At 46.8% G+C, this 10,665-nt stretch overlaps 1 protein-coding gene and 1 long non-coding RNA gene across 2 annotated transcripts in view; one reads left to right on the plus strand and one right to left on the minus strand.

The window, feature by feature from the left end:
- The window catches only part of PPARGC1A (PPARG coactivator 1 alpha), a 368,736-nt gene extending 363,137 nt beyond the window's left edge, over positions 1-5,599 (minus strand). The window contains exon 1 of the mRNA XM_048304122.1: positions 5,053-5,599. Within this exon, the coding sequence (XP_048160079.1) occupies positions 5,053-5,139 (87 nt within the window). The 5' untranslated portion in view covers positions 5,140-5,599. The remainder of the gene's footprint in view (positions 1-5,052) is intronic.
- A 107-nt stretch (positions 5,600-5,706) lies between these two features.
- On the plus strand, positions 5,707-6,353 carry LOC125326499. Its single transcript, XR_007203835.1, has 2 exons — positions 5,707-5,865; positions 5,961-6,353. It is a non-coding gene; the product is annotated as an uncharacterized LOC125326499 (long non-coding RNA).
- The last annotated feature ends 4,312 nt before the right edge of the window (positions 6,354-10,665 follow it).

Consider the following 10,665-nt stretch of genomic DNA (forward strand, 5'->3'; position numbering starts at 1 on the left):
TACACTTTTCAAAGTTATTGTGTTGAATGAGCAATTTAGGCATTTATCTCTGAAAGAAAGAGAATCATGTTTAACAGTATTTTTTATAATGTCCATTACCTGTTTTTAATAAACTACATCTTTCTTATTATCCTATCATTTATCTTTTGCTGGGATGTCAAGAAAATAGGTGTCTTCAGTTTCACTTTCATTTTTACTGCTATTTTTTCAGCTTTATGCACAAACAAAAGAAGTCAGGAAAACTTCTAATCCAGGATTCACTCTTTTTTAAAATTACCAAGTATTTTCTGTTAGTACTAAACCAGAATTGCATCTTTTCTTAACTAATTTAGTTTTGAAAGCCTTCTTTTAATTTGCACAGATGTTACAGACTCTGGTAACATGTAACTGCAGTTGAATTGTGGTATTATTCCATTGGGTTTCACCACCAAATAATGTACAACTATTGACTGAGTCTTTTTCCATTTAAGGAAAAGATCTTCAAAAACCTTGAACTGCACTGTCCAATCTTGTACAGATTGGTATCTCTCATTCAACACTCATACACAGACACACTCAGTATATGCTATACACGTGCAGGGCATTAACACAAATTAATCTAGCATATTTCCAAACCTGCACAGATTTCAAGTTCTACTACTCAAATAAAAAAAAAAAAAAATCCAGAAACCATGGAAACAAAAGTAAGTCAAAAAGTCTATTTTGATCCATAGCCCCTGAGAAGTGGCCAATGGACTTACTCTAGTTAAAAGAATAAAATGCATAAAAGAAATATACTACAGTCAGTTCAGCTCCCCAAAAATACTGTCAGAAAGCTACATTAGGGCACTTTTGTCCCTGCTCATGTAAAGACAAAGAGGCAACCCACAAGGTTGGCTCTTAGCTTTGTCTTTCACTGACTTACTCACACCCACGGAATACATTTTTTCCAAGTATGTTGTATAATGTACTGCTATGTTTGAAAACACAGGACAAAGAAAATGGAGCCAGATGCTAAGTCCACAGCTGAGAGTTGCAGGGAAAAACCTCTGAAATAATGGCATCAATCCGGCAGCATACTCCTCATTTTACTTCTATACTGCAAGGATTTTGAGGTCAAATTAAAGTAAGTATCCAGATTTATGCGTTAGTCATAGAATTTCATTCACAAACTACATTTCAAATTATTTTCAAGCATTTCCCAACCACACAGTTTAGTAACACAACAACATATCCAATTCTGAGCTGGAGAATGAAAAATAATTAATACAAATAATGCTGCCAGTTCAGCATAGACAGGTTATGGCGAAAAATATTATTGCTCTTGCAAGGCTGAATACCTCTTTGCAGTACTTAAAAATAGCTGTTCTTTACTCATGACTACTAATTAAGAAACAGATGTAAAGAGAATTTCCAGAAGACACATTCAGGAAGGTTCTAGCAAAAAATAAAGAACCAGAAGTAGAGTGATAGTCTAAAAATGAAGAATAGAGAAAAAAATCAACAGGAAATCTGGTGGATATTCCTTCATCTCAGTTTTATACATGCTAGCAAGGCAACACAGGTAATTTTATTCAACCACAGTTCAAAGTTCTCAGGATTTAAGTCTACAAGTTTGCCTAGTCTCGAATTTAGCACAATGGTTAAGTCCCTGTACTACAATAACTATAAAAAAAGACAGTAAGCTTCAGGAGAATACCCAATCTTTTTGAAGTTATCCTTAGTGATGCAAAGTCTTATTTGTAACTAATATGGAGCCTTATATTTTGGAAAACTATCTCAGAAATTGCTTCAAAACAGACGTCATGAAGTTTCTAGACATGACTTCTCAAATACAAGATTTTTTTGATGCACTTTGGAATTTAATATGCAGTGGAAAAGCTCCTTCCAAGAATATTACCAACAAATCACACATATAAGCTTGTGCTTAAAAACAAATGGCAATAATGCACCAAAAATATAAAAGTTGAAACACATCTCTCAAACTCCCTGAATTATAAAGCAGACATCGTATCTCTCCTTTCACAGCTGCCAGATAATATATTATTCTTCTAGAAGTCACCGTTCTCTTTAACCTGACTGGTTCCATTGTGAAGTCTTATTTTGATTACTTATACTCTCATTAAAGCCTTGAAATGCCAGGAAAAGATTCTTTCAGTAAGCTATGGCTGAGCCGCTACTGATATTATACAAGGGATCCTTTTACCTCGTGTAAGATGTTGAGAGTGCATCATATTGATTTGCAATAAAAAACTGTTTTTCCAGTAGTCAACCCATCTTCTCATCTCAGCACTTTGTTTTAAAGTTTTTCTGTTTGTTGTTTTGTTTTAAATAAAACAAATTCTATTTCGGCTATGTTGCTAAATTTAGCAAGAAGAAAGGGTTTGCAAGCTTTTATTTTTTTAAACACTATTCAGGTAAAAACAAACACTAATATGGCTGACAGTCAAGTCTGAGCCAAGTCTGCCTTTTTAAGTGTTAAAACTTGTAAGAAAAATCTATTTGCAGCAAAATCCCATATTCATTTTAATTTCATATTCAGACTAACATCTACCGCTAATCCTCAGCTGATGAATTTGACTGATATAAATGGTAACGTAATACGCAAAAGATGAAAATAGAAAGGAGCCTTGAGCACCAGAAAGAGTATGTGTCTTAAAAATTCTTCTCATCTTCACCCTGGAAGCTCTTGCAAGCTCATCCGTTCATCCGTTGTAATGCTATGTAATGATTACACCTTCTCCTTCGAAACACCTTTCCTAATCATGCATATTTAATTCAACTTTGTGTATATATCCTACAGTTTATATAGTCCTGCTATAAATAGACCTTCTGCATCCTGAATTATCTCCCGCGTTTTCCCTTAGATACAGTTCAACACTGATATTTAGAATAGATCAACTCCGGATTTGCCAGCAATTCTTCCTGCTTCCATTGTGATACGGTTTGCTCTTCTGAAAGGGAATGAATGTAAGGGAACCTATCACTTCACAATGACATTCTTTCACCGAACTGTTTCGCTACAGAATGAAACTAACTTTAGATAAAGGAGCTGGTTTAAACCTGATTTTATTGTCTGCGTTCCTAAGCATTTTCCCCCTCTGATGGTTTCAAAGAAGTCTTTCCTGTGACTGCCTGCCTTTTATACCAGGCATGAGCCCTTCTTAAATCCCAGTAACTTACATGGGCTCGTATTTAGCAAGAGGATAATGCACGTTCTGTGTTCATGCGAGCACACTGGCACCGGTGTGAGCCCTCGGTACGTGCAGAGGAACACACACCCGCGCGGGCTCGGGCGCACCGGCCACCACGAGCCCCTGCGAGCGGCGAGCTCGGCGCCAACTCCCGCCGAGCCGGCCCCGGGCACGCCGAGTGCCGGGGCTCGGAAGCCAAGCAGCCCCGCCGCGCTTCCGAGCGCCGGCTCCAGCCGCGCCCTCCGGGCCCCGTCACGGACCGGCCAAGTGCCGCTGTCCCCGCGCACCCGCCGCCCCCCGCCCCGCCGGCCACGCGGCTACCAGAGGGGCTCCGGATGGCTTCGCCGAGCCAGAGGGGCTCCGGCGCGCCCGGGAGAAGGCGTTTCGGCGCTGGCTTTACGCTTGATGTGTGCCTGGTCCCCACACGAGCCCCCTCTCCTCGGCGCACACCAGCCTCACTTGTTCCCCGCCGGGAAGGCTCTCCCCAGCCGGGGCGGCACACCCGGCAGGCTTCTGTACCCGGCACGGGGCGGGCGCCTGCCGCGATGGGCCCGTTGGGGGTCCGCTCGCACCCGGGACACAGAGATTGGTATTTATTTATTCGGCTGCTTCGGACGAGCAGGCTGTCAGGGCTCCGGAGCCCCATCGTGCCCGGGCTCCCCGGCCGGCCGCTGCCGAAGGGCGGCCCCGCTCCTCGCCGCTCGGCGTTTGCAACTCCTGGAGCACGGAGGTGCGCGCGGCTTCCCGCCGCCTCGCCGTGAGGTGTAACCTCGGACTGTTAGTCTTAGCCTTAGACTGCTAGCTTGGGGGCTCAGTCTCCTGGAAACTGGGGCTGTAGGGGTGCACGTTACCCCCTGAGCTGAGCGGGCTCCGTCCCCCGCAGGGAGGAAGCGGGGAGGTGACCCCCCTCATCCCCCCGGCTCTCCCGCCCCCCCGCGGGCACCGCCGCCCGCACAGCCCGGGGCGCTTCTCGTCCGCTCTGCGGCCGCTTCCATCCGCTGCCCAACTTTTTCTGTCACGCCAGCGCCAGAAAACCCCTTCCCCACGCACGCACGCACACACACCGGTGTAGTTTATAAATGACAGTTGCCTGTAGACTTTCACCAGACAAGCAGCGGGGGCAGCAGACTACAACAGTTATTTAATTAAAGGCGCTTCGGAGGCTCCCAGAATAGCTCTCTACCTCTGAGGCGCGATTTCTGGTTTCCCCCCGCTCTCCCCCACCGCCTCGCCAGCCGCCCCCCGCTGCCCGAGCCCCGGCGCGGGCGGGAGGGACAGACCCGGTCGGCGTTACCCGGCTGCGCGCTCCGCATTGCACAGTCATCAAAGTTAAGTGCATGGAGGGGGGATCGGGGGTGAATCAGAGGGAGAGACGGGTGAGCCGAACTATTTTCACCTAGGCAGGATTCGAAATTATGGATCTGAATGCATATGCAGCCATTTCTGGGGGAGGAGGAAGCGGGTGCGGGGGGGTCCCTCTCGCACGCAGCCTGTCACTCGCATCCTGCTCCCCCCACCCGGCAAACTCGCCCGGTTGCCTCAGCGCGGTCCCTCAGTGCCGCCGAGGGCAGCCTCGGGGCACTCCGACCGAGTTGCCCGGCTGAGCCCCGAGTTGCTCCCAGGCAACACACAGCCCTCCGCGGGCTACGGCTCACGCCCCTGAGCCCTCCTCACAGGAGGAGCGGCGGCGGAGGGAAGGGGGCTGAAAGGCACACGGGAAAGAGGCTCTCTCATTTCTTTCTTCGGCTGATTTAATCCCCCCATCCGCAACACACACACGCGCTGAACAGAAGCACTTCCAGACCCTTCCTGCACACACTGGCACTACCTTCGTTTTCCCCCGAGGAGCCGGGCGGGCGCAGCGGCGGCCACCTCTTACCTGGTTGTAGGAGGTCTCCCAGGAGGAGGTGTAGTTGTAAAAGAAGGATGAGAAGCAAGCGTCTTCCGACAGCCCGCAGCCAGCCATCCTCTGGGCGCAAAACCTCTTCGGGAAGGCACGAGCAGTCCTCGCAAACTCTTGCTTCTTGCGCGGTCGCTGCCGCCGCCGGCGCTGCCCCCGCGGAGTGGGGCCGGCGCGGTGCGTGCGGGGGAGCGGGGCTGGCTAGCTGGCTGGCTAGATAGATGGATGGATGGATGGGTGGATGGAGGCGCGGGTACCGCGTGTGTCTGTGAGTGTGTGAGCGCGGCCGTTCGCGGCGGCACCGAGGGGCCGGGGCCGGTCACGTGCGCGCGCTCACTCCGCCGCCGCCGGGGACGGGCCGCGCTACAGACCCCGGCACTGGATCACCAGCGCCGGGCGCCCTCGCCATCCCCACCCGCCCGCCTGTCCCCGCTCGGCAGCGCAGCCCGTGCGCACGGGAACGAGGGGGCGCCTGCGGGACCTGCGGCCGCACCGCGGCGGGGAAGGAGCGGGCAAGTGGCGACGCGCGTCCTCCCCCGCCGCGCCGGGGCAGCGCCGCCGCGGGCGGGCCCGCCCTCCCGGCCGCGGCCCGGCCTCCGCGCCCCGCCCCGCGCCCAGCCCCGCCGTGCCGTGCCGTGCTGTGCCGCGCAGCCCCGCGGCGCCAAAGTTGTCGCTCGGTTCACAGCCGTGCCGGCGCAGGCTGGGCCCCGGCGCCGCAGCCCGGCCGCGGGCACCCGAGAGGAAGGGGTGGGAAAACCGACGGGAAACTTCTCCTCAGAGCCGTCCTGACAGGTGCGATTTCCCCTGCTTTCTCCTTTGGGGGGGTGTTTGCCTCAGCACCCGTCTGCAAGGAGAGGGAGAAAAGCGGATTTTTTTTCTTTTCTTAGCGTATCGGTGATCACAGGAGCGGCCCCGGGACCCCGCCCGCCCGCTCCCGCCGCAGCCCCGCACAGGCGCCCCGGCGCACCGGGGACCCTCCCGCCCTGAGGAAGGGTAGCACTGACGGCCCCTAAGCCGCCGCCAAATTGCTCAATCGGACGCGGCGAGGTCGTGCAAAATACAATGATTTAAAATTATTTTCCAGGAAACTAGCGGAAATAGATTGGATTACGTTGACCCCGGTCCTTGAGTATGCCTTATCCTGCTTGCAGACCCAGTACCTCGAGCGCGAACCTCTGACAAGGGGAACATTGTCCTCATCAGCTAACACTGATACCACAAAACTCAGCTGATTGTAAATGTAAAGCAAATAAAATGTAGATGGGTTTATTTTTCCGGAATAACTGTTTTGTTTCATATAAAAATACATGTTTTTAACTTTTAAGAAAAACTGTGGTTTTTTCCACAGCATAGCTGGGAGGGAGGGTACTTTGTTGAGCACCATCCAGTAGTCATAACAGCCCACAGCCATCACTGGAAAAGACTAGACACAGTTTTGTGGCAGAACTCTGATCAGAAGCCTGCTGAAAGTCTTCACTCCCCCTCACCTGACACTCCAAGGAAGAAAACACCATTTAGTAATACCCATGGAATCCTTTGGCCATTCTGCTTGTTGAGAAAACAACTGTGGCTTGAGTATGGAATCCTGTGAAACACACTCGAGCATAGTAGAAGCTCAGCTTTTTAATGTGAGTTGACTTTGTCCAAAAGAAGGCTAGCCAAGGATTCATAATCCAGAGGAACATTTGTGACAGGCAGCTCTGTCCCAAATGAGATCAAAGAGCCTTTCAGCCTGCCCTGAACCAGGTAAAAATACAGCATGAAGATTCCCAGCAACAAAATATGGAAAGCAGATCAGAAACAAGGTGTTCACTATGTTCACAATGATCTGTTTCTCAGATTGCTCCAGTATTTTCTTTCAGACTTCATCCTGTTTAGGCTGCTCATCAGTCACCCACAAAACTCATGTGGCTTAAGAATTTATTTCAGCTTTTCAGACAGCAACAATTAAAGCATAAAATTCCTTGCCACTTCACCATCATTCTTGAATTTCCCTTTCTCTGAGGGGTCAGTGTTCAAAGCATCTCATTTCTAAAATTTTAAGCAATTTCACATTGCATGTTTCATCTTCTTAGTGCATTCTATTCTGACTCTATACTCCAGCATAGCCTGACCTCTGAGCTATTTATTCTATTCAGGCAAATTTTGCACTTCCCCCCCCAGTATCTGATGTATTTACACACTTTTGTAGGTGGCATTTTACCCTACTTCCCTCTCCTCTAGTGACAGATACACTATCTGCATCTCCCATGCCATGTTCTTTAAAAGTCTTAAAACAGATTATGGGTTGTTAACTGTTAGGGGTTTTTGTCTTATCTTTTTCCTTCAAACATTGTTCCTCACCCTGCTGTTAACCATTTGGTCTAGCTCAAAATCTCTTCATTTGAATTTCAGAGAGTTCCTCTGGGGGACCATCACTGGTAGGAGGTTAAGCTTAACTGCGCAGTGATCAGTTACCAGTGCAGATTCCGTTGTAGTCTTTGCTGATAGCTGTTAACAACTCCGAACCTATTCAAGGCCTCCGAAGAGCGCACTTCTGCTGGCAGCAAAACAAGATCTGAAAACTTACAGCCTTATGTGTTGCTCCTCCAGACCATTTGTAGCGTTTTCAGTCAACCAGCCATTGCTGGGATGGCTAATAATCTCTTTGTCTATTTCATGAGTTAGCTCACTAACACCATTGTTACCGTGATGGTGGTGGTGAAGTAAAAAACTATATGCTACTTCTATTACTAGAAGTGTGAAACCAAACATAATAAAATCCACAAATAGCTCCTCTCTAATACCCCATCCCAGTGCACTAACAGCTCCATAGAAAAGATGCTAAAAGTGTATTCAGTTCTGTAGACAGGAAGAAGTAAAGTGGAGGTAAATAAACTCTTGTAAAGATCTTGGGAAAATGGATTGGTGAAGGGTAGAGGAAACAGCAAAAGCCATTAAATGTTTGAATAACAAAAGTAATCTCAGGATAACCATTATTACTCCATCTGTGCTGGAAAAAAAAGGTGCAGATGGAACAGAGAAAAATCACTCAAACTTCTTCAGAGATGCATAATACTGTGCAGTTAGAATGTTCCAGGGTACTAGATAAAGACTAGCAACGCAGCTAGAAAAGCGTCTTATTAAATACAGTCTGGAATGTAATTTGCTTTGCTCTTTGCTTCCATGTTTTCATCTTAAAGATTTTCAAAATCTAATAAAGTAGAAACTCTTTTCTTGAAGGAGTAGGAGAGGGAGGGAATTTATTCCCAAACCAGACAGGTTTTCCAGGTAAAAAAGTGAATCAGGATGGAGCTTTCAAATGAGGCTGGTCTTGCCTTTTAACAGCATGAGGCTGGTGCACTGTATTGGGTTTGGCTGGGACACAGTTAATTTTCTTTGCACTAGTTGGTGTGGGGCTGTATTTTGGACTTGTGCTGAAAACTGTTGATAACACAGGGATGTTTTTGTTATTGCTGAGCAGGGCTAACACAGCATCAAGGTTTCTCTTCTGCTCTTCACCCCACCCCACCAGTGAGGAGGTTGGGGGTGCACAGGGGAGTTGGGAGGGGACACAGCCAGCACAGCTGACCCCAGCTGACCCAGGGGATATTCCATACCCTGTGGCATCATGCTCAGCGTGTACAGTGGGGGGAGGAAAAAAGAAGGGGAGACGTTTTGAGTGATGCTGTTTGTCTTCCCAAATCACCCTTCATGTGATGGAGCCCTGCTCTCCTAGGGATGGCTGGACACCTGCCTGCCCATGGGAAGGGGTGAATTAATTCCTTGGTTTTCTTTGCCTGTACATATAGCTTTTGCTTTATCTGTTAAACTGTCTTTATCTCAGCACATGAGTTTTCTCACTTTTATGATTCTCTCCCCCCTCCCATTGGAGGTGGGGAGGGAGCAAGTGGCTGTGTGGGCTTTCATTGCTGGCTGGGATTAGACCATGACATGCACCAAGACAATAGTGAGGCCAAGGACTATTGTTTGAGACAATAAATAGATCTGGTATCACCAGGTGCCAGGTTTTGTCAGAGACCTCTCAAAGAGGAAACTAGTACCTCATTGTTACAGGCAAAAGCCAGAGCATCTTTTCTTTATGCAGAGTGATCTCATCAATTTCTTGAAGAGCAAGGAAGGCTTCTAGAGGTCTTTGGTTTGAGAAGCATATGGAGAATTTGAGATAGAAAAGCCATTCCTGTGCAACTTATACGCTGCAGGTAAGAAGACAGATTATCAGAACAATCCCAAGGAATCAGGGTTCAACTCAGCTGTAGCCACTAAATTAAGATTCTACAACACAAACTGATAGCTGTGGAGACGGCTCTACATTTTGTTTAGGCAGCTTAGTGTCCCTCCAGTAATCACTGTAGCATCTGAGTGCTGTGTTTCCCACTATTTTTAAAGCTTGTGATCATAAACACCTCAAAATGTTTTTGACTACTATTCTTTTATTCACTATCTTTTATTCTTTTATCACTTGCATTAGCAGATGTGTAACTTTACCTGACTTCATTAGCTGAAAAATCCGTTCTCAGAGGGGAAGTCTGTAATATAAGATATTCTAAAATAAAGATAAAGGCTGTCCCTCTATCTTATTCACAGGTAAAAAAAAGGGAAAAAAGAAAATACTATTTCTTCTTAGCCTATTCATAAGTGCATAAAAAGTCAATTAAGACAGTCCATAAAAATTGAAGAGGAAAGGCTTTAAAAGTCCACTGATAGGTTTTCTATTAGGCTAATACCTTAAAGCTTCCTTAGCACTTTCCACCAAATCATTTTATTTGGCTTTATGAACACCTCTGGAGCTTGGTATTACATCTTTTTAATATTTGAGGAGATCAACAGTATAAGTACCAGACTCTTGGAAAAGTCAAGCAACATTTTGAGACAATGTTTGTAAAAGCGATTAGCCCCAGAGGAGTAAAAGCCTACTTAAAGCAGAAAGAATTGGAGATTTCAGACTTTTTAGGTGTCTATTTAACTTTCAAGATAACTCATGTCTGTAATACAAAAATGTAAGATTAGACATAATTGAGAATCAAACTACAAGTTTGATGAGAACACAGCAACAATGGTCAGCTTTAAAACATCTTTTCAGTGTTCTTTTTTTACACTGGCTTCTCGCTATATTCTAGATAAAATCCAAATGGCTTTTTTCACCTTACCAGGGCTACACAGCCCAGTTCCAAGCTACCTGAGAGACCTGGAGTTCCTGGAACAGCTTCCACACATTGGATTCAGCAGCCTCAACCACAAGAGCTCCAGGTGCACATTTTCCAATATTACCATAACAAATCAAGTTTATTCAAAATACAGCTTTTCTAAAGTATCCTAGGACACCACTCCCAAACTTCAGCTACACACCACCATTAAAAAAAACCTCTTGTGGTTACTACACAAACAGGTTATACCCTTATTTCAGAAAGTTCAGTTACACCAAAGAAGTAACTGACACTGGCTTTGGCACTCCTGGTCTCCATCCCAGAGCTGAGTTCAGGCTGTAAGTTTTGAAGAAGAAAATCAAGGCCTGGAATGCAACTCATTTTTCTAAGTTTGCTAGATGGTGAAGATTGCATATGCTGTTGTGCTTCATCCAAAAGCTAAAAA

Source organism: Corvus hawaiiensis, chromosome 5 (assembly GCF_020740725.1).
Source record: "Corvus hawaiiensis isolate bCorHaw1 chromosome 5, bCorHaw1.pri.cur, whole genome shotgun sequence".
Taxonomy (NCBI): Eukaryota; Metazoa; Chordata; class Aves; order Passeriformes; family Corvidae; genus Corvus; species Corvus hawaiiensis.